Source organism: Neophocaena asiaeorientalis, unplaced genomic scaffold (assembly GCF_003031525.2).
Source record: "Neophocaena asiaeorientalis asiaeorientalis breed wild unplaced genomic scaffold, Neophocaena_asiaeorientalis_V1.1 scaffold737, whole genome shotgun sequence".
Lineage (NCBI taxonomy): Eukaryota > Metazoa > Chordata > Mammalia > Artiodactyla > Phocoenidae > Neophocaena > Neophocaena asiaeorientalis.
Window position 1 is genome coordinate 865,670 of NW_020175012.1, and position 21,444 is coordinate 887,113.

Genomic DNA, 21,444 nt, shown 5'->3' on the forward strand with positions numbered 1-21,444 from the left:
GGTGATGGTATCTTGGGCGAGGCAGACAGCCTGTGGTCTGTCTGACCTCAGTCCCTCTAGCTGGGCTGTTAGCCTGTGCCCTCTTGTTTGGCCCTCTAGAGAGGTGGAAAGAAGCTGGCCAGCCTACATCCAAATAACCCTCCCGAGGTTAAGAAGGGTGTTATTAAGGCATCCCTTCTCCAGGCTAAATAATCCTAGTGCCTTTAACCCTTTCCTCTCAGGTTCTGTTTTCCAAGTCCTTAATTATTTTCATTGCCCTCTCTGTAATTTAGGATGCCACCCTATAATCATAGAATTTCAGAGCTGGAAGGTTCCTAGGAGAGGTGTGGAGGACAGCCAGATGCAGAGGGTTCAGGCCTCTCCTTGCCCAGTTGCCGGAACGGGAAGGAAGCCCAGTAGGCTCCCTTTCACGATGCCCTTCCCCATCCCTCTTCCAGCAGGGGAGAGCCCTGCTCATTTGTCCTTAAATCAAAAATTGATTGAGCCGTTCTGGTGAGCTGTGCGCTGTCTAGGCATTTTCAAAATTGTGACCTCCTTAATCCCTCCACTGTCCTGCCGGGGAGCCTCATTTTGTAGGCAAGGAAACTGGCTCTGAGAGATTAAGTAACTTACCCAAATTCACACACGAAGAAAGTCGCAGGCCCCTCCACCCAAACTCCCTTCTCCTGCTACACTCACCCCAATCCCAGTGGCGCCCACAGAGTCAATTCCCATTGGCCTTTATGGAAGCATCTCTCTCCTGGAGAGTCTGTCAGGCTCCAGGGAGGCCAGAGCTGGGCTGCGGCAGGAATTGTCAGGATTCTCTCTCTCTCTCTCTCTCTCTCTCTCTCTCTCTCTATATATATATATATATATATCTTTATATATCTATATATATTTATATAAAGAGATTCATTTATATATCTTTATTTGTATATGAAGACATTTATTTCAAGGAATTGGTTCATGCAATTGGGAGCTGGTAAGTGCAAAGTCCAGAGGACAGGCTGGCAGGTTGGAAATCAAGCGGGATTTGATGGCACAGTTTTCGAGGCAGAATTTCTTCAACAGGAAACCTCAGTTTTTACTGTTAAAGCCTTTCCACTGATTCGAAGAGGCCGAACCACATTAAAGAGGGTAATCTCCTTCACTTAAAGTCAACTGACTGTAATGTAACCACATCTACAAAATACCTTCGCAGCAATACCTGGATTAGTGTTTGATTAAATAACTGGGTATTATAGCTTAGGCAAGTTGACACAAAAAGCTACCTATCACATGCTCCTTTATGGGTGTCGATGGGGAGAAGTTGGCTTGATCCGGTGGGCCTTTTCCCCAGAGTCCCAGGCAAGTGCTGGGAAGGTGCCAAGGAGGGCAGAGCCCTCTGCGGACCTCCCCATTATGAAGGTGCTAGGTCCCAAGGTCAGGGTTGTCCCACCAGATCCACACCAGAACGCTTTCCCCTGGGGATGTGCTGCCTTCGTCTGCTTGAGAGCTGCATTTAAGATCCAGGGACTTTTCAGGGGGCAGAAGGCGTAGAAGGAGCAAAGGGCAATCCTCGGAGTAGGAGCAAGAGGACTGTTGCCTGAGTCCGAGGGACCAGGTAGGCCAAGAGCCCTTGAGGGTGCGGACCGCGTCTTATCTCTCTGTATCCCAGGGTTGGGACTATGGCCCACGGGAGACGTGCTACAAATGTCTGTTCCTTTCCCTTCATCAGCCTCCCTGGTAGGTGCCCAAAACATTCTAGCCAGGTAGAAATCAGACCTGTTTTTAAAGTTCTTCCAATAAGAACATTTACTGATAACAGAAATAGTAAGGTCAAAGGGTATAACCTTTTCTTTTTAAAATAAATAAGTCCTGGGGATGTAAGGTACAGCATGATGACAATAGTTAATAATGCTGTATTGTGTATTTGAAAGCTGTTAAGAGAGTAGACCTTAAAAGTTCTCATCACAAGAAAAAAAATTAGAGAGTTCTTCTCAATATAAAATCAAAACCCCCCAGTTTCAGGTGAAACTCTGTAGGACTAGGATAGCAGAAATGAGTAAATGAGACTTCAGAGATTTTATTGTTGCTCTCAAGTTTGAACCACCACAGCCTTCTGGCTGCTGTTTACAACTAGAGGCACACCAAAGGACAGAGATACCAGCAATTCAGAAGACCCATGCAAGCACTAAGGTTGGACCAGAGCCCTCCTCTCACAGACACAATTGCCCCTCATCTTGTCTTTCGCAGGGCTTGAGGCTCAGAAAGACTCAAAGAAGAAGTTCCTGCAGCAAACAGTCCTAAAGCTTGAAGTCAAATGGCTAAGGGATCTTGTGAAGTCTCTTTCTTTGCAGGACTTTTAGAGGATGTTTCTAGATATAGCATTTCTTAGAGGCAGGGAGTGGACCAGCTGGCCGCTCCCTCTCAACCCTGGGATTCCAAGGGAACAGGAGGAGTTTTCTCCTTTTAAGGGGTTTCCTCTTTCATCTGGAGGTGGTTGGTGAGAGAATCAGGTGTTGCCAGGGCACAGCAGTGGGTGGGTGAGGCTGCCCCACCCGCTGAATCAAGGGAGGCTTCCAGGAGGGGAATGGCTTGGAGATGCCTCGTGAAACAAGCCTGGGAGGAGGCTTGGAGTTGGCTGATAGGTGGGTATGGGAGGAAGGGACTTGGTGGGGGCTGGCTGGAAGGGCAGGCCTAGTCTGAACAGGCAGGATTCTCCCCAGCTTCACGGGAGTCCTTCTCTAGAAGCCATACCTGTCAGCTCTTCTTACCTCCTAAACCTTGCAAGGGATGGGGATGGCAGCCAGTGACATTCCACCATCACTTGGTATAGGGAGAAATGTTGCAGCAGGAAGGCTTTAAGCTAGACCAGAGGAGGAACTGGATAAGATGGGAGATGAGTGACTGAGGGGCTCCAGGGGCCCCTTTCTTTCAAGGCCTTTAAAAACAAAGAGGCTTCTTCTTTTCCCAGCACCCCCTCACCTCCAAGCCACAGTGATGGCTATGACAGCCTTTGGGGGCTTTTTGCCAGTTTGCACGTAACACGCGGGTTCTGTGAGCCATCAGGAAATGCCCTTTCGTGGAAACTGTGCAACTAGATTTGGGATTGAAGAGCAGGCAGACCCCCGCAGATAGTGTAGAGTGTAGATGGCAGAACTGGAGTGAGGGGTTCGGGGGAGCTCTGGGAGCAATCATTCACCCATGGATGATCCACAGTGTCCACACCAGACCTCAGTACTCCAGAGGCTAGAAATCCTTGTCTCTCTCTAGTTCAGCCCTGGGACTGGTGGGCATGGAGTCATGGGGTCCCTGGAAGGACAATCATTTCTTTGGCTTCTTCCCTTTTTCAGCCCTTGGATTCTGGAGATTGCCAGGAGACTCTGCCTAGAGTCCACCGTGCCTTTGGAAGGAGCACCCACACCAAGGGAAGGAAGGGCCTGAGGCCCTTATCTGGGAGGGCCAGAACGCCGGTAAACCAGCACTGACACAATTCAACTGAATAAATCTGCTGAATCAAATTCAATGCTGCTTCTGTCTGGCCAGGGAGGGTGCTTCTATGCATGGGAAGTGAGCCATGCTCAGCCCGGTGGGAGGGACCAGCCTCTCTCAGCAAGGCCTGGGCCCTCCCTCCCCACCCTGGGCAGGCCAAAACTCTCACATGGATTTCTCTCATTCACGGACATGCTAGATTCAAATGACTGACTCACTGGTTTGTTTTCCCACTGGACTGTGAGCTCCCCAGCCGCGAGATCTGGGACTCATTTACGCCTGTGTGATCGGTCTCTTGTTTAGAGCCTGGCATATGGTAGGAGGCTGGAGAAATATCAATGGGAATGAGTGAGTAATTAACCCCATTGGGTGGTCTGAGCTAAATGCCTCTGAGTAGGACAAACAGCGATGTAACAGGGTTTCAGAGGAGGGAGCCATCACTGTGGGCCTGGGTCAGAGGGAAAGCCTCGTGGAAGAGATAAAGTAGCCTTGTCTTCTATTGCCTTAAAATCACTTGAGCCCATTTTGCTCCCTCAGGACAACTGAGAGTTGAATTCTCCAGCATCCCTTTTTCTATCCTCCTTCCTACATTAATTCGTCTACCCCAGTCACCCGCTGACCCTCCGTGATGTGCCGGAGTGACTCACAGTGGCCTGGGGGAGCTGACTGTGTTTATCTCTTCCCAGCACACCTCACGCTAGTAGCTTGAAACTGGCCAGGGAGGGAGAAATTGGCAAACACTATAAACCAGTGCTAGAAGAGTTAGCTGCTAAACGTTTACCAGCACATTTGCCTACCTACGACCTGTCCATCTACTACCTGTCCATCTCCTTCCTTCCTTCCTCTTCCCTCCTCTTCCCTCTCTCCTTCCCACGAATCTTCCTTCCTTCCCTTTTCCCTTCCTTTTTTATCAATTCTTTTATCCAGTTCCCCACCTACCTACTCATCCGTCCAACCACCATCCATCCGTCATCCATCCATCCATCCATCCATCCACCGTGCATCCATTAATCCACCATCCTGCCACCCACTCACCTATCATCCACACATCTACTATCCATCCACCCATCCATTTCCCACTTGGATCCACCTAACTTTTATTTCTTTTATTCATCCATCCATCCATCCATCCACCCACAAATGCTTTCTGAGCATCTTCTCTGTGTCGGCCTATTCCCCAGGCTCAGAATCTTTCCCAGACTCCTGGAAGATAGGTGCATGAAGGACTAGTCCTTACAAGGACTAGCAGAGGTCTCCCAGTGCAGCACCCCAGGGTCAGCCAGCACTGATGTTGGGTTCATAACTAGAACACTCTGGTTTTCCCCTTCTGCTGCTCTTTGCCCCTCATAGCCTGTTCTCACAGGGTCCAGGAGACACTAGCAGGGGAAGGAGAGGCACGTCCCCATCTCTCACTCCCTCCACACCTCAGGCAAGAGCCCAGTGGAATTGGGCCTGACTTTGAGAAAGGGTTTCCTGCCCCCAAAGTCCCCACGAGCTCTTAGACAACTTACCAGTGAGTTCAAACAAGATGGGGCTCCCCTGGGGCCTGAGAACAGAGACATGAGGTGAGAGGGAAGCCCCATGATGAAGCAGCACCCTCTGCCCCCAGCACCCCCCCGCCCCTTAAAGCTCTGGCTGCTCTGTGAACCAAGCTTGTCTCTCGTTCCCAGAGGCTGTTATTGCAAAGGGTTTGCTGTTCAGCCTGGTGACCCAAAGGGGCTGTAGGGCTCCCAGAGCCCGACCTGGAGTCGAGGGGAAGGGAGGGGAACCCACTCGCCTGCACGCAGTCCGGAACCTGCCACCTCAGCCACGCCCATCCCCTGTGCTGCGCCATCCAGCCCAGCCTGGGAGAGGCACAGCCCTTTACTCTGTGCAGGGGTGTTGGCTTCCCTGGACCATGGCAGAGGGTCGTAGCCCAGAGGGGACCAGGTGGCATGTCCTGGCAGGAGTGGAGGGTCCCCAGAGTTCCTGCAGGAGGTCAGAGAGAGGAAGTGGCTAGAGTTGTTTTTTCTCACTTCTTCCCCTGAGGTCTGTGTTTATATGACAGTCGTACCCAAACGTCTCACTTCCGAGGGTATCTGAGTCCACACTTCACTGGCTTCTTTTTGGAGGGTATTGCCTGTGGCCTGGAACAGAGAGGGCGGGCAGATTTTGTTCTGAGCCACAGAGCATACCTACTGTGGAGATAGATGAGAGTGAAGTGTTTGGGCCCCGAGGATGCAGCCCCCTGTCCTGGCACTGCTTGCATTCCTGTCCCTCGCTACTATTTCTCTGTCCTCTGGATCCAAGCAGTTTATTTCTACCTGCTCTGAGAGAAATAACATAAGGCTGTATGCACCTTGTTCGTGCTTCTGGGACAGACGTGACTTTCTGAAGCTGTCTTCCATTGCAATAGTCAGGTGGCTGACGGGACCTTAGCATCTCAAAGGCCTTGGGTTCAAATCTCAGCTCCACCAGGACTCAGCTGACTTAGGCCAGCAAGTTACCTTCTTAGAGCTTCAGTTTTCTCATCTATTAAATGGGGCTCCCCTGGGGCCTGAGAACAGAGACATGAGGTGAGAGGGAAGCCCCATGATGAAGCTGTAAGGTTTAAGTGAGCTCATACAGGTAATGTACCTAACACAGTGCCTGGAAGTTGGCATACAGGGTTAAATGATCAGTAGCCACTTCCCTCCAAATCCTAAAATCCAAATCCTAAAATCCAAATCCAACTGAACCCATCATTCCCTTCAAGATGAGAAGCAGCTCCATTGTCTCAGGGCGGCGGGGCATCTTCCTCTGAAACCTGGGCCCTCACATTACAAGGTTATTTGGCTTGTGTGACCCAATTAATAGCCCTCTGTCCTGTGGGCCTCGCGGGCACCTCGCCTTCTGTCCCGGGGACTGCTCACCTCAGTGAAACCCGTGAGGACAGACGCTCCCATTTCCTGATGAGAAGAAAGTGAGTCAGGAGGAAGCAGCCCAACTTGTTGCTGAGCCGTGGAAAATAGTTAAACTGGGGGAGAGGAAAAACACTTGTTTAAGAAATCAGGCTAGGTATGAATGTGTAGGGTGTGGCCCCCTGTGTGATTGGCTGCTCTGCTGGCTCTGGGAGCTGCCTGCCTCTCTGGGCCCGTTGAGTCAGGCTCGCCTGCAGCCTCTCCTCTCCGCTCCTTCTCCCCTCTCCCCGCAGGTGTGTCTCGGGCTCTGCGGCTGCCTGTCCCACTCCTGCCGAGACGCAGCGCGAGAGGTCACCCACCGCACCTCCAGCGAGCCCGACACAGACCAGCCAGGCGACCCACAATGGAAGCTGCCGATGCCTCCAGGAGCAGCGGGGCCAGCCCGGAAGCCAGGGGTGCCCGCAGCTTGCTGGGCCCCAAAGGCAGCCTGGAGAATGGGGCCAAGGCCGAAGGCAAAGAGGCCAGGATCACCAACGGCCACGGCAGGGAAGCGGCCGAGGGCAAGAGCCTAGGTGGCTCCCTGAAGCCAGGCGAGGGAAAGGGCTCCCTGTTCTTGGGCAACAAGGGGCGGTGCCCCATCATCCAGTTTGTTGAGTCTGTGGATGACAAGGGCTCCAACTACTTCAGCATGGACTCTGGAGAAGGCAAGATGTCCCCCTATGCCAGGCTCCAGCTGGGGGCCACCAAGAAGCCACCTGTCACCTTTGCTGAGAAGGGGGAGCCGCGCAGGCCCATCTTCTCGGAGCCCCGCAAGCCCACGGTGGCCGTCATGGAGCCTGGGGACCTCCAGCGGAACATCTCCCCCCGGGCCGACTCGAGCACCCACCTGCACTCCAAGTTGGGCTCCGAGGAGGTCCTGTGCGACTCGTGCATCGGCAACAAGCAGAAGGCCGTCAAGTCCTGCCTGGTGTGCCAGGCCTCCTTCTGCGAGCTGCACCTCAAACCCCACCTGGAGGGTGCCGCCTTCCGTGACCACCAGCTGCTCGAGCCCATCCGGGACTTCGAGGCCCGCAAGTGCCCCCTGCACGGCAAGACCATGGAACTCTTCTGCCAGACGGACCAGACCTGCATCTGCTACCTCTGCATGTTCCAGGAGCACAAGAACCACAGCACCGTGACCGTGGAAGAGGCCAAAGCCGAGAAGGAGGTAACAGCGGGCCCCTCCAGGTCTCTCCTCCCTCAACGCATCCCCCCACCTCATCTTCTCCACTGGGGTTTCCCAGGGTCTGGGGCTCAAGTCTCTTGCTGTCCCTTGTCCTTTCAGAAAACAGTTCTTTCCCCTCCCGCCCCCAGGCTGGGAGTCAGAGACGGTTCCCCAATCCTCCAAGGCCTCAGGAGACCAGGCATCTCCTAGATGAGCAAATGGGGGCTCAGCAAAGATGCGGGGCTTGGCCAAGGTCATAGGATAAATTTAAGTCAGGTTAGGGAATCAGCATGCAGTCCTGGGCTCTGTGTCTAGCTGGGTCTTTTCCTTCTTTCTCCCTTCCTTCCTTCCTTCCTTCCTTCCTTCCTTCCTTCCTTCTTTCTTCCTTCCTTCCTTCCTTCCTTCCTTCCTTCCTTCCTTCCTTCCTTCCTTCCCTCCTTCCCTCCTTCCCTCCCTCCCTTCCTCCCTCCCTCCTTCCTTTCTTTTCTTTTCTTTCTTTCTTTTTTACTTAAGGGAGAGAGAATTTTTCCCACCTGAGCAGGGCTGGCTCCTGGGATGAGTCATGGGTGAGGAGAAGGGAATTTGAGGACCGCTTCAAGGCCCTTTTTTTCTAGCTTCAGAGTTGGCTTTTGCAGTCCAGTGGCTCCTTCTTGTTCTATCTGATCCCCCAGCCAGTCTCTTGACTCTCCCAGTGGCCTCCTTTATCCTTCCCTCCGCTGGGCCCCGTGTGCTTTGTGTGTGTGGTTGTATGTGGACATACCTCTGCCTGTAGGTGGACACTCTTGGTGAGGGTTGGAGTTGGGGGGGAGGGGTGTGTTATATTCATATGTGGATGTTTGCATATGACTGTATATGTGATACATTAAGTGTGTTTGTGTTCTGTGTACGTGATCCTGCATGTGCCTCTGTGGGGAGGAGCAGGGGCGTGTGGAAGCCTGTGAACGTGGACACCTTACACCTGGAGAGGGTGTGCTGGACCAAAGGCTCAGCTGTGGCTGCCGCTCCTGACTCCACAGATGCTGGGCTGGTGCCCCCGCGGCCACACAGCTCTGTGACATGGGCGGTCTCCAGCCGGTGGTCAGGGCAGGGCACCTGACCTTCTGCACCCTGCAGAACGGGGCAGCCCAGGACACCCTCTGGGCCCAGCCTTCCTAACCGGGAGTCTGTAGGTTACTCTCTCCTACCCATACCCCTGGGGAGGAAGGATGAGTCAGCGATGAGAAAAGACTCAAAGATCCTTTTCAGAAGCCTCATTTGGCCCAGGAAAAAGGTGACCCCAGTTTCCCTAACTCCCTGACCCCAGTCTGGCTTCAAGCTTCAGATAGGGAGATGGAGATGGGGCAGGGGCCATGGTCCCCACCTCCAGGACCTCACCTAGGAAATCAAAACAGAACGAGGGGCCAATCACCCTCAGCCACCGCAACCAGGAAATTGCAGAGCCCCAGGCTGTGTTTTAGGAGATCTGACTTCTAGTCCTGGTTTTTGCCTCTAACCAGCTGTGAGATGGTGGACAAGTCCCTTCCATTCTCTCAGGCTTGGTTTCCCTTCATGTGAAACTAAGGGATTGGACTGGATTGTAAATTTTCAAATGACACCTGGAGCCCTAGGATTCTTGAGAATGTCTTTGAGGCATCAGGGATGAGGCAGGGGGCTAATTGGTGCCAAGAAGTCAGGGGACCCCTGTTCCCACCCCCAGTGCAAGCAGTGCATGCACTTATTTATCCATAGGTTTGGCCCCAAATTTCATCTGAAACAAGGGTATCTCCACTTAAGAAAAGCCTGAGTGCTGCTGGAGGACAGGACGGTCTTGGGCAGTTTTCTCTGGCGGCACCTGGGACTAGGACTTCATGTTCCAGTACTGGGACAGGACTCAAAGACACAGTTCTCACCCTTGAAGGCTCGTGATGTAGGTCAAGAGGCAGAGCTCAGACGCACAAACCAGTCTGGGGCGCATCCCACCAGTTACACAGCAGTGGCTGTAAGTAAACATCAACTTGCAGAGGACAGAACATCAGACTGGAGCGTTAGCAATCTTGTCAGTCCACCTTGCATGGGGACACAGGCCCAGAGAAAGGAAGAGACCTGTCCAAGCTCACTGTTTGAGGAAGAAGTTCCCTGAGTCCTCGACCAATGTTGGGGAGCAACTTAGGGGAAGGGTTAGCGTTGCTTTGAGGGGGATGGGATTACAGGGACTCAGGGGAAAATGTCTGATTCACTGGAGTGACTTTAGGGGTGGGAGCTTCAGACTGTGTGTGTGTGTGTGTGTGTGTGTGTGTGTGTGTGTGTGCACGCATGCGTGTGTGTGCACCAGCAGTGTAGGTAGGCAGGGGCGGGTGGTGCCGAGCGGCTGAGTGGAGATGGAGCTGGAGTGTGGCACTTTGTCCCGGTCTGGCTCAGCTGGAATGTCAGACGTGAGGGATGTTGGCACAGAGCAGTGTTAGATGGGTTGACAGATCAAAGTGGACTGGCGTGTCAATCCTGGCATCCTTTGGAGGCAGCCCCTGCAGACTCAAACATTAGGGCCCCACACAGCTTTTTGCAAGGAGCCCCGTCCAGAACCTGTTCTGCAGCCTGGTTGGTGAGGCCCGGGTGAGGTGATCGCTGACCTATCTTGGTTACTTGCACAAAAGTGTAGACAACACCCAGGGCTGCGGTGCTCATCTCTTGGGCCTCAGATCTCGCTACAGACTCGGAGCAGAGGTAGTGCTGGAGAAAGGCCGCTTGGTGTACCAGCATGACAATCCTTCCTCTGCTGACCCAAGATCAGAAGGTCTCCAGTTCCACTCCGAATGTCACAAGGATGGTCCACAGATGTCCTGTGGTCCACCCCTCTGCCTCTGGGCATTTCCCAGGCTGGATTAGACTGATGAGATGTACATAACAATCCTTTCCTGTGTCTCGTGGCCCTTCCTTCTGCCTATCCCGAGTGCCTTCTGCCCCACCGGGTCAGGGTGGAGGATTCCTGGCCATGGCTGCTTGCTGCAGGGCGGCCTGCCTGTCGTGGGTCCTCTTGGGCTCTGGGTTGGCAGCCTGGCAAGGCGCCGGGAGGAGTGCTCAGGCCAAGCATTGCTCTGGAGGGCGAGGTCCTAGCTCGTCAGCGCAGCTCAGATTCCGTGCGTCGGTCGTTCTCCTGACGCCATCATTTGGCTCGGTTCCTCTCTGTCACCATGGCCTGTGGCTTTGCTTCTGGTCTCATTGCCCAATTCTTCCTTGAAGGCTGAACTGCTGGGCTGCTGGGCATGGGCAGTCGCTGCTCATTGAGTTTTGGGAGCTGTGCTGGTCTGGGCTTTTGGGACTCTTTGGGTGGACAGCCATGACCGGGGTTTGGGAGGATGAGCCAGGCGAAAGGCCTAGGGTGCAGTGGCAGGTGCTGGGACCATCCTCCCCAGAGATCCTAGGGGAGAACTTCTGCTCTGGGACAGGGTGGGTGAGACAGGAGGTGGGATGAACTCTGTGGGTGCTGGGGAGGAAAGGACAAAATAAAAAGAGGTACAGAGACAGGAGGCAGGGAGGGAGAGTGCCAGGGAGGCAGGCAGGAGACACCCCTGTCTTTATGGAGTGCAGCTATGTGCCAGGTGCTAGCCTGAGCCTTTACACGGTTAGTTCTGACGACGGTCCCACGGGGTAGGAGTAACGGCATCTATTTTATAGGTGAAGAAATGGGCTCAAAGATGCCAAGAAACTTACCCAACGTTACAGCACTGGGAGGTGGCAGAGCTGGGATTCAGATTCATTGTGGCCATAGCCCAGCCTGTTTTCTCTCCACCATTTAAAATGTTGTTTTTATAGGGTTGGCAGTGGCTCCTTGGGGTCACCTGGGAGGTTCTGATTCAGGGGGTCAGGGCCTGGGATCTGTACTTTTAAGTTACCCCCAGGGATTCGAATACGTAGTCAGGTTGGAAATCAGGAATCTAGTCCAGTTTTACCAGGAAGAAACCGAGGCCTGGGAGGTGGGGTAACATGTCAAGGGCCCGATGCTGGTCTGGAGACAGTCTGGGTGATGCTCTTCCCACCCTGTCTTGCCCCTGCCCCGTCCTGACACCCAAGGAAGTAGAAGGAGCGGTGTGCCCCAGCTAAGCAGAGTAATACTGGGCTGTTTGACATCTGTGTGGAAATGGGGAAATCTCTCCAGCATTTCAGATTCTTATCCATAGAATCACCATTTGTCTGAAAGTACAAATTTGGCAATTAACTGGCTCATCTGGCAAATGTCACAGCCAACGGCCTGTGTGGTTAATTCAGACCAGGGGAGGATCCCTCGGGGCCCCGTCTCCTCTTCTCTGGGGGCAGCGCAGGCACCTGTCCAGGTGAGTGCTCAGGTGAGTCTGCACCTGAAGGTCCTGTCTGTCCGGGCCGAGACACCACCAGCCACTGGCCACCCCTCTGCTCCCCCAAGACCGGAAGGATTTCAAGACTGTGTGGCTTACACAGGCCCGTCCCAGGCAACCGAGCGAGAGGCAATCGTCATGGAGGAGTGTGGGAGAAGGGAACAAAGAAGGCATTTAGGGACAGGCCTGGGCAGGGTGTAGGGAGTGAGCTGGGGAGAAGGAGGAAGTCAGTCGGGAGGGAGGTGTAGACAGGGGTGGAGCTGAGGGGAGCTGAGGCCCTGTCAGACATCAGGAGATTTAATCAGATTTCAAGGGAGGAGGGAAAGAAGGAGAAAGTGTGGCCTCAGGGGGTGATGGGGAGGGTGTGGGGAGGAGAGGAAAAGAGGCAGAATTGATGAATTGCCCCATCCGTGAGGTGGGGGAGCTTGGGCAGGGGTGAAGGGCACGGATGATGTCCTGGAAGGTACAGAGAATAGCCCAGAGGTTGAGGCCATGTAACAGAGCTGAGTCCTGTTGCTGTGTCGTGGTCTTCCCACTTCCTCGCTGGGAGAACTCAGGCAAGCTCCTCAATGTTTCTGGGCCTCGGTTTCTGCATCTGTAAAATGGGGATAACACGGCTTGCCTCCCCAGGAGGCTTTTGCAGATGAAAGGAGAAATGCGGGCACATAGTGGATGCTCAGTAAAGCAGTTAGGGTCCTTCCTTCTAAGGTTGCAGGAGAACCCAGTACTTTGGAGCCTTCCTATGTTTTATTGTTTCCTATATCCTGCCTTTTCTGGCTTTTGTGTAACCCTGCCAGCAGGGAAAAATTGCCAAGGGCTAAACAGATGCTGGACATATCCCCAGAGGTCTCACCCCAAACCCTCTTCTCCTGACAGGGTAGCACTCATCCCAGAGGTGAGAGCAGACCTTTCTAGTAGCACAGAGTTCCCAGCCCAAGGTCCCTGGTGCCCTGCAAGTCTGGCCTTGCAAGGCCCCCTCCCAGCCGATGTTGACTTCCCTGGTGCCCCAAAGAAACCAGTAGCCTAGTTTCTCCTCCGCCCTGACTGATATTTCCGCCCACTGCTGCAGACAGGGCGGCTCCGCTTTTGACCCTTCTCTCGCCTGTTTCCAGATCGGCTGCCTCTCCCTCCGGCCCTCCCAGGTCACTGGCCGACACCTCTGGCTCTCTTCTGTGCACCCCCCGCTAGCCTCCCTCTTCCCTGCCTCTCTTGCTCAGGATGGACCCCAGGGGCTGGCTCCCGCTACCCTTGGCCGAGGCTCTTCATTGTTCTAGAGCCCCTGGACTCTCCCTCCTCTGTACTCAGTGCCTCTTCCTCCCTCTTGGCCAGTGAGTCTGTGCTCTGCGGGTAAGACCTTTCCTCACCTTAATGCCCCATGCCCCACAGCTGCCAGCAGGTCCCCCGAGCACCTCTGCTCACTCCGCTGGTTCCTTACCTTCACCTTCTCTAGGCAAACCTTCTCCCCTCGCGCAGGGGGTTAGCCTGCCTGCACCACCCCCTTTATCCCACCACCTTTCCGCTTTCCCCAGTATCCTCCAATCTTCAGTTCCCCACCATCTAAGCCTCTACTTTGTATCTGCAGCCCAGTGTCTTGACCTCCCTCCCCTCACCCCCGGACGATTCACTCTGTATCCCGACTGTGTACGCACCACCCCTGGGCCCCAGCACAACGGCACACTCCATCCACACCGCTCGCACCTGCCCACTCCCCTCACTTACCCGTGCCCTGTGGGCCTGCCCGCCACCCTGTCCTCTCCCCTCCGAGCTCGGGTCCCAGTCCATGGAACGTGCCCCACCCAGCAGTGGGGATGGGACCACTCGTCAGCGCTTTCTCTGTGCCAGGTGCTCTCTGAGAGCCTCACTTGCCTGGTCCCAGTTCATCCCACACCTGGCTGGGAGATGGCCTTCATACTACCTCCACAAAAAATGGAGTCACCGAGGCACCAAGTTTGGTAACTTGTGAAGGCCACCTGCCTAGAGGTGGTGGTAACTGGATTCAAAGCCTTGGAGCCCCAGTCCTGGGCTCTGGGTGGGCTCCCTCCTGGATCCCCCAGGCTCATTTCATGGAAGAACTGCCCTGCGCCTGCCCCCTGGCCCCCCAGACCTGGGGGTGGGAGTGAATGTACTTTTGTTCTCTGCTTTCCTTGTGCTGGGTGCAGAGGTCAGGTGAGAAGCCCCAACGCCAGCCGCTCTATCGCTGAGCTGGTGAGGACATCTCAGCTGCGGAGGGAGGCAGCTTCCGGCGTCCCATCCCCTTGGGGCCTTGCTTGCTGGGGGTGAGGGGCTCTCCAGGGACAGGAAAGTTGCCCAGCACAGACCCACTGTCCGGCCTTTAGGCTTCTTCCTCACAGCTCAGACCCACCTACCAGTCCCAGGCTTCTCAGGAACCCTCCAGGCCACCGGCTCCGCCAACCTCGGAGTTCGGGGCTCTCGGCTCTGCCCCCGCAGAGTCTCCGCTGCCCACGTGGGGTCTGGGTCCCTTGACTCTCCAACCTCCCACCGCTGTGTCTATTGACAGCTGGCTTCTCCCAGCCTTTGTCCAGAGACCAGGCCAAACCCTCATCTTCATCCGCGTCTACTCCTCCGCTTAAACGTTTTCCATCCCTGGCGATGGCATTTTCCGTGTTGTGAGATTTCCAGCATGTAGCTCGTGGGGCACATGCTTTCTGAGAAGAACTTAGAGTCTCTGGCCTGGGGAGCCCAGGGGTGTGGGCAGAGCGGGCGGGGTTGGAATCCCGGGCTGTCTGGCTGGGGGCTCTGCATCTCCTGCTCTAGGCCTTCCCACCTTCTCCACCAGCTTCTCGGCTCTCTGGGCACTTTTTCAAGAAAGCCAGGACACTCTCTCCTCCATCGATCCACTTCCCTGGGTGTCTGCACAGGGACCCACCAGCAGCCCCCTGGCCTGGGAGAGTATCCAGGAGCTGTGACGTGTGCGCCCAGCTGCTCAGGACTCCTTGCCAAGAGAGCTCACGTTCCTGGTGGTTTGTGGCTTCCACATGTTGGCTCTTCTTGTGCTTCCTCAAGGAGATGGCTGGAAATGGGTGGGACTCTGTGTTCAAAACCCAGTGTGGTGGGGAGACCGGTGAGCGCTCCGGGGTGTTCTCAGATGGCTTGGTCTTCCTGCCTTCAGGTGGAGATCACCCACCTGTCTTCCAAGCTGGCAGGTGCTTTGGGAGCACTAGTGGGGAACCCACAGAACCAAAGAGGTGCCTCTTGGCTGAACTGGATTGACCTCTCTCCTCCCCCAGGGACCCTGGATAAAGTCTCGATCTTGCCCAAACTGCAGACGGCACTCCCTTTCCCATAAACAGGTTTATAGCTGTGCCTGCCCAGACAGAGTCCCCGCTGGCGGCAACCCAGGCTCTTGCTTGCAACACAAGCCTCACGTCATATCATAGAAACGCTGCACGCTTGTACTGCCACGGGACACTCCCTGGGCTGGGCTCTGCTGAGCTGGGCTGCGTCCCCTTTCTCCCCTAAGCTGCTCCCTGATGGCCCCAGATCCATTGAAAGGAGTGGGAATCCCATAAATGAGCTTCCTTCCTGCTCACGTTGGGTGGAAGGCCTGGCAGAGGGTCAGCCTTACGAAGACATGGCTGGGCTGCCCAGCCCCAGAGCCCTGAGTTTACAATGAGATGGCGTTTGACTTGTTGCTGGATCCTCAGTGACTGGTGTGGTGTCTGGCATATCCGACGGCCTGATGAGTGTTTGCTGAATGAACGGCTGAAGGGCTGAGTGGTGGACCCTGCTCGAGTTTGCCCCCTGGGTGGACCCACTCCTTGACTCTCTAGTTCTCTTCCACCTCTTCCCCCTGACTTCTCCTCCAACCCCGGCTCCTTCCCTGCAGACAGAGCTCTCACTGCAAAAGGAGCAGCTGCAGCTCAAGATCATCGAGATCGAAGATGAAGCTGAGAAGTGGCAGAAGGAGAAGGACCGCATCAAGGTAAGCCGCCCCCAGGGCTCTCCCCAGCCTGAGCTGCCCAGAAGAGGCAGGCCTGTGCTCCAGCTCGAGGTCTCAGTTACAACCCACACTCGTTTCTTCTGGGTTCTCTTGCCCCCTTCTAAGTGTGGGCCAGGCATCCATGTTGTCCAGCACCTAATGCTCGTTTTACATCATCCCAGCAAATAAAGACCCTGGACCAACTTGTCCTCCAGTGTGGTTTCCAATGTCCACCGGTGTCTGTTCTGCCCACCAGGCTACCCAGCCACCAAATGCGTGCTATTTTCCCTTTACTTGTGTCAGTGTGGCTAGATGTATGTCTGTCGTGGTTTGAATGCTTGTAAACTACAACCTGAAATCACTGACTCTTGACCCTGGCTACATAAACAGCTCATTAATTCACTTTCTGAATGATGTTTGGGTCTGGTTGAAGTTTCAGTGGACACACCCTGACTCATCTGGGAACTTTTGGGCCCATGGAATTACCCAAGGGTAGAATGATGGTTCATGTCAACCCACCAAGGGGGAGGAGCTGCTGATAGATAAGGAAAGGTGGGCTGTTAAAAAAAACCCTGGCCATCTCTATCAAGAGATGGCATCCCTCAGTGATGCCTTTGAATGAGATTCTTGGTTGAACAGGCTTGCAGGGTCAGGGCAGTAGAAGTGCCCTGACTCTATGTTGGGGACCTAAAGATGCACCCTCTAGGGAGATTTTTAATTACTGAAACCGTCCTTCCTCTCTCCCCTCACTCTGGACACAGAACTTCACCACCAATGAGAAGGCCGCCCTGGAGCAGAACTTCCGAGACCTGATGCAGGACCTGGAGAAGCAAAAGGAGGATGTGAAGGCTGCACTGGAGCAGCGGGAGCAGGACGCTGCAGACCAAGTGGAGGTGATCGTGGATGCTCTGGATGAGAGGGCCAAGGTGCTGCGGGACGACAAGCAGACCAGGGAGCAGCTCCACAACATCAGCGACTCGGTGCTGTTTCTGCAGGTAACAAGCAGCTCCTCTGTCATTCAATCCCTCACTCCTTCTATCCACACACCCAGACCCTCATCCAGTGTCCATCTGTCCATCCATCCATCTATCCACCATCCATCATCCATCCCTCTAAGCTCCATTCCATCTGTCTATTTAATTTTTCCATCCAAGCCATTTCCTTACCTACTTTAAAGATGGCACACAAATATCACTTTGTCCCAACTTCAATTGATAAGCACAAATAGTGCTCCAGGCTCAGTAGGAAACAGTTCTGTGATCGATTAGTGATGCCTGCACTGGGTATGGGGGTGTGTGACATATGAGCGCTGCATATTTGTTATCCTTCATCTTGTCTGTCTGTCAATTCCTCCATCCATCCTTCCACCTGCTAGACTGTGTTGGGTACTGCATGTACCCAACAGAGAATAGAAAGGTATAAGACATGGTTATTGCCCTCAAGGAGCTGCAATCTGGCTGGGAAGATAAGACACGTACAATTAGAGAACAATATAGAAGAGAGTGTAATTAAGTGATAAAGCCTATGGTTCAGGAGATAAGAGCCTGTGGAAGCTCTGGGATGGGCAAACAGGCTGGAGACAGCTTTGTGGAGGCGGTGGAATTTGAACTGGGTCTTGAAAGCCCATTAGGATTTGAGATGAAGGGATTCTCCAGTGAGAGGGAAGGGAGGTGAGAAGTGCCAAAGTGTAGAGGCAGTGAGTGGGCATGTGCAGAGGGAGAAACCACCATGACTGACCCATACGCTAGTAATTCCTTGCCTTTCTTTGGTGCTTTCACGCCCAAAGACTTCACAGCTTGTGTCACACCCATAAACCCCCATGAGGTAGGCACAATGCATGCACCCAGTTTAAGAGACGGGAACCACAGAGTCACAGGTCTCGGTGCTAGTGCCATTAGGGATATTAGCATCTAGTGGACTTTAGTTGAACCCTTTCATTTTACAGAAGAATAAGAAACAAGTGCCTAGTGGGAAAAAGTGGGACCAGTTAGTAGCAGAGCTAGATCTGGAACCCAGCTCCTCTGCCTCCTGTGCTGGGTCTTCCAGTTGGACCATGAAAGCCCCGTGCAGAGAAAGGTCCCCATAGCTCCCAAAGACCCAGAAAGTTAATGGCTTCTTTCCTTTCCTGGTAGGAATTTGGTGCCTTGATGAGCAGTTACTCCCTCCCCCCTCCCCTGCCCACCTACCATGTTCTACTGGACGGGGAGGGCCTGGGGCAGTCGCTGGGCAACTTCAAGGACGACCTGCTCAATGTATGCATGCGCCACGTTGAGAAGATGTGCAAGGGGGACCTGAGCCATAACTTCATCGAGAGGAGCCACATGGAGAATGGTGAGTCCCCTCTTGTGGGCAGGCCCCAAGGCCGTGGGTGTTTCCTCCCAGGTCAATTCCTGCTGCCTGGTGCAGGCCGACATCGAGCCAGCTGGCCCCTCACTGTTCCCAGCCCCCCATCCCACTTAAGGGCATCTGGACTAGGATTCAGGGATGGTACCCCCCTCCCTTGAAGTTGCTGCCACAGTTATGCAGCTATTTACAAGGGGCCTCCAGGGCAGGAAGCATCCCAGGCACTGGCCGCACAAATGTCCTCTCTGTGGGTTGTCCGTCAAACTCAGGGACTGGTTTCATTCAGCTCTGCGTCTGCTTGGCGGACCCAATCCAGCAGCTGTGTAGGTGCTGCAGCTTGTAAGGGCCAGACTCCAACCTGGTGGCTTTGCAGGTTCCAGTGCACATGACCTAGAACTGCATGTGTGCTTGGGGGGAGAACTTGCCTGTCACCATGGCCGTGCTCAGCAGTGTTGAACCCAGAGGTGGACTTGGCCTGGTGGCCTGGCTGGAGATGGTTGGGCCCAGCATGTCTCTGTGACTCACCAGCTCCCCTGAAGTCAGCTTCTCTACTGAATCACTCTGTCCTCTGCAGAGGCGACTGAATCATCTCACAGCGTCCTAACATGAGAAACCGCCCCATTAAGTGCTTTTCCACCAGTCCCAGCCCAGTCCCTTTAGGGCCTGAAGCTGGACACTTTCCCCAAGCCCCACCCAGTGGCCCAGGCCTTGAGGTTGCAGCCTAACTAATGACTTCTAGCCCCAGCATCCTGAACGCAGCGACCCTGGTCTTTGGTCTCCGAAGGGAGCATGTGATTCTTTGAGGGATGAGAAGGGGGCGATAGTGTGCAGAAGGGCTGGGACTCAGGGGGCAGCGTCTGTATGTCTTGGGGATGGTGATGTCGCATAGTGTCCCCGTGAGATGTGAGGGACATTCAGTCACTCATGAGGACAGATAAGCCATTTCAGCAAGACCATCATTGGGCTTCAAGTGGCACCTGGGTCCTGAAATCCTCCTAGTGACCATGGCGGCCATCCTGAGGGGACGGCTCACAGCGATTGGGTGCTCCCTGGACGCTGGCTTTGTGTGAAGGCCTCCCTTATATTATCTTAGTCTCCCTGTGGGTTGAATTGCACGTCACAGATGAGAAGGCTGAGGCGTAGAGAAGAAGCTTTGCAAAGGGCACACGGCTAAGCAGGGGGCGAGCTGGGTTTCACGGTCCGCTGTTCAACACCTCCGCCCGGTGTCCTCTCATCTGAGAAGCAGCTGCTGCCGGTGGCCGTGCAGAGGAGCTGGGAGTGTGACGATCACGAGCCCTGGGGTACCCGCCTGGTACGGGAGCCCCTCCGCTGAGGTCTGGTCGGACAGATGAGGACAGCCCCGAGCGGGTTGGGGCGCCCACCCCTCCGCCTGCAGCCTGCCCACTGTGCCATCTCTAGGTCATGATAGTGCTGGCCACGGCCTCTGTGCAAGTGGGGCCCTGTGCCCTGTCCAAGATGTGCCAGGAAGCAGCTGCCAGGAGAGGATGGGTGCTGCTGATGTCAGCAGCCCTGCACCTGTGCCTGGGGCCCCGGGCCTCCATGTTGGCGTTCTGGCACTGCTGTGTGCTCGGGAGTGTGTCTGGCTGGAGGAGGTGGGGCGTGGGTGGCCGGTGAGTCAGACCCTGGAGTGACCGTCTTCTCTCCCTTGATTGCAGTCTGCCCACCGGACAGACCAGGGACTCAATCCCCACCATCAAAGGTGTGGGGTCTGAGACGCACCGGAGCATCTTCCTCCTGGGCTTGGTGGGGACGGGGCGGGGCCGACATCAAGAAGGGTTTCTATTTGTCGTGAAGTGCCTATTGCGTGCCAGGACGCTGCTTGGCACACGTGATGGAGATGAAGGATGAACATCCTCACTCCTGCTCTTGCCCGGGAGAGAGGGAGACGGAAGGGCAGAGGGGATGTAGGAGATGGGGAAGTAGCAGGAGAACGGACTGGGGCAGAGGGCAGCTGGGGAAAGGCGAACTCGTAGCCACAGATTTGTTTGGGTTCAAGGGGGTCTGCCGGTGGGTGTCAGGGGGAGTCAGCTAGAGTTAGCTACCCCTCCTGAGTAGCTCACTCTCCCCTGCACGGCTCCGCAGCTGGATCCCTGGCCGTGGAGGCCAATGCTGGGACTTCATTCCATCTCCTTCCTGGGCTGCCAGCAGTGGCTGAGACAGAGCCAGGAGGCGGGAGTGAAGGCTCGAGCCCCACATCTGCCCTTATTGGCCATGTGACCTGGGGCAGTGGCTTCACTTGCCTCCTGAGCCTCAGTTTCCTTATCTGTCACCTGGGCATCTTCATATCAGCCCAAGGCTTGACGCACACATCAAACGAGATGAAACTCAGTAGCACCTTGTAAACTGCAAAGCACCTTGCACACGTCTTCCTCACGGGGGCCAGTCCCAGGGAGGGTGGATGGCCCGCCACACAGACCCTCTCTCGTCCCCCAGGAGCTCAGGGCCGGAGGGGATGTTGGGCAGGGAGCCCCCTTCTCCAAGGTTGGGGACCTCGCCTCTCCCTGGGGCAGAGGGGCTATAGGCTGCCTCGGCGACACCCTCAGTGGCTGAGTTCATCCCCCCCACCTGCCCCTCTGCTGACCCGACCTCTCTGCTTCCCAGGGGGTGACCAGCGCTACGTGAACAGCTACAATAACAGCTACACCAGCGAGTGGGGTGCTCCAGACACCGTGAAGAAGTACTCCATGTACCTCACATCCAAGGGTAAGTGAAGGGAGCAGATCCTCCGCTGAGGGGATGGTCCAGGAGAGACGCAGCCAGGTTCCCCTGGGGAGTGACCCTCGCGGACAGGCCTGGGAAGGTCCTGGTGCCTACCTGGTTCCCAGTGTAAGTAGCAGTACCTCCTCTCGCCCTCCGTCTGTCACCCACCCCTCAGCTTCCCTGCCCTGTGAAAACACCCCTCCCACCCCCGCCCCTCCAGCCCACACCCTCCTTCTCTTTCCTTCCGGAGGGGCTCCTGGCTGCTGGCCTCAGCCACTCCCATCCACCGGGCTGAGCTGGGTTTTGCTTCTCCTGAGGTTTCTGTGGTCCTGAGGGAGGGCCTGCTTCTCCAGAGCCATCCCGCTTGTCCAGGCAGGGGGACTGATGGCTGCACTTTTAAATTCCTCACCACCCCCCCACGCATGCCAGCCCCTCAGCCCTCCTTCCCAGGCCCTGGCGAGGCGCCGCCTGAGGGGCGGCAGCCCAGCTGGGCGTGGGTAGAGACCAGCGCCTGGCTGTCCTTGCCCTGTGGTAGCCCATTACATTCTTTGGCACCAGCAACAAACCACAACGATG

The 21,444-nt window shown here is 55.1% G+C and overlaps 1 protein-coding gene across 3 annotated transcripts in view; it reads left to right on the forward strand.

Annotated features, from left to right (window-relative positions):
* The window catches only part of TRIM29 (tripartite motif containing 29), a 58,375-nt gene that overhangs the window by 26,893 nt on the left and 10,038 nt on the right, over nt 1-21,444 (forward strand). For all 3 annotated transcript variants that reach the window (XM_024761917.1, XM_024761916.1, XM_024761915.1), the window contains 6 exons: nt 3,315-3,434; nt 6,626-7,539; nt 15,712-15,807; nt 16,566-16,799; nt 17,937-18,135; nt 20,770-20,871. In XM_024761917.1, coding sequence (XP_024617685.1) covers nt 6,736-7,539; nt 15,712-15,807; nt 16,566-16,799; nt 17,937-18,135; nt 20,770-20,871 — 1,435 coding nt within the window. In that variant the 5' untranslated portion in view covers nt 3,315-3,434; nt 6,626-6,735. The remainder of the gene's footprint in view (nt 1-3,314; nt 3,435-6,625; nt 7,540-15,711; nt 15,808-16,565; nt 16,800-17,936; nt 18,136-20,769; nt 20,872-21,444) is intronic.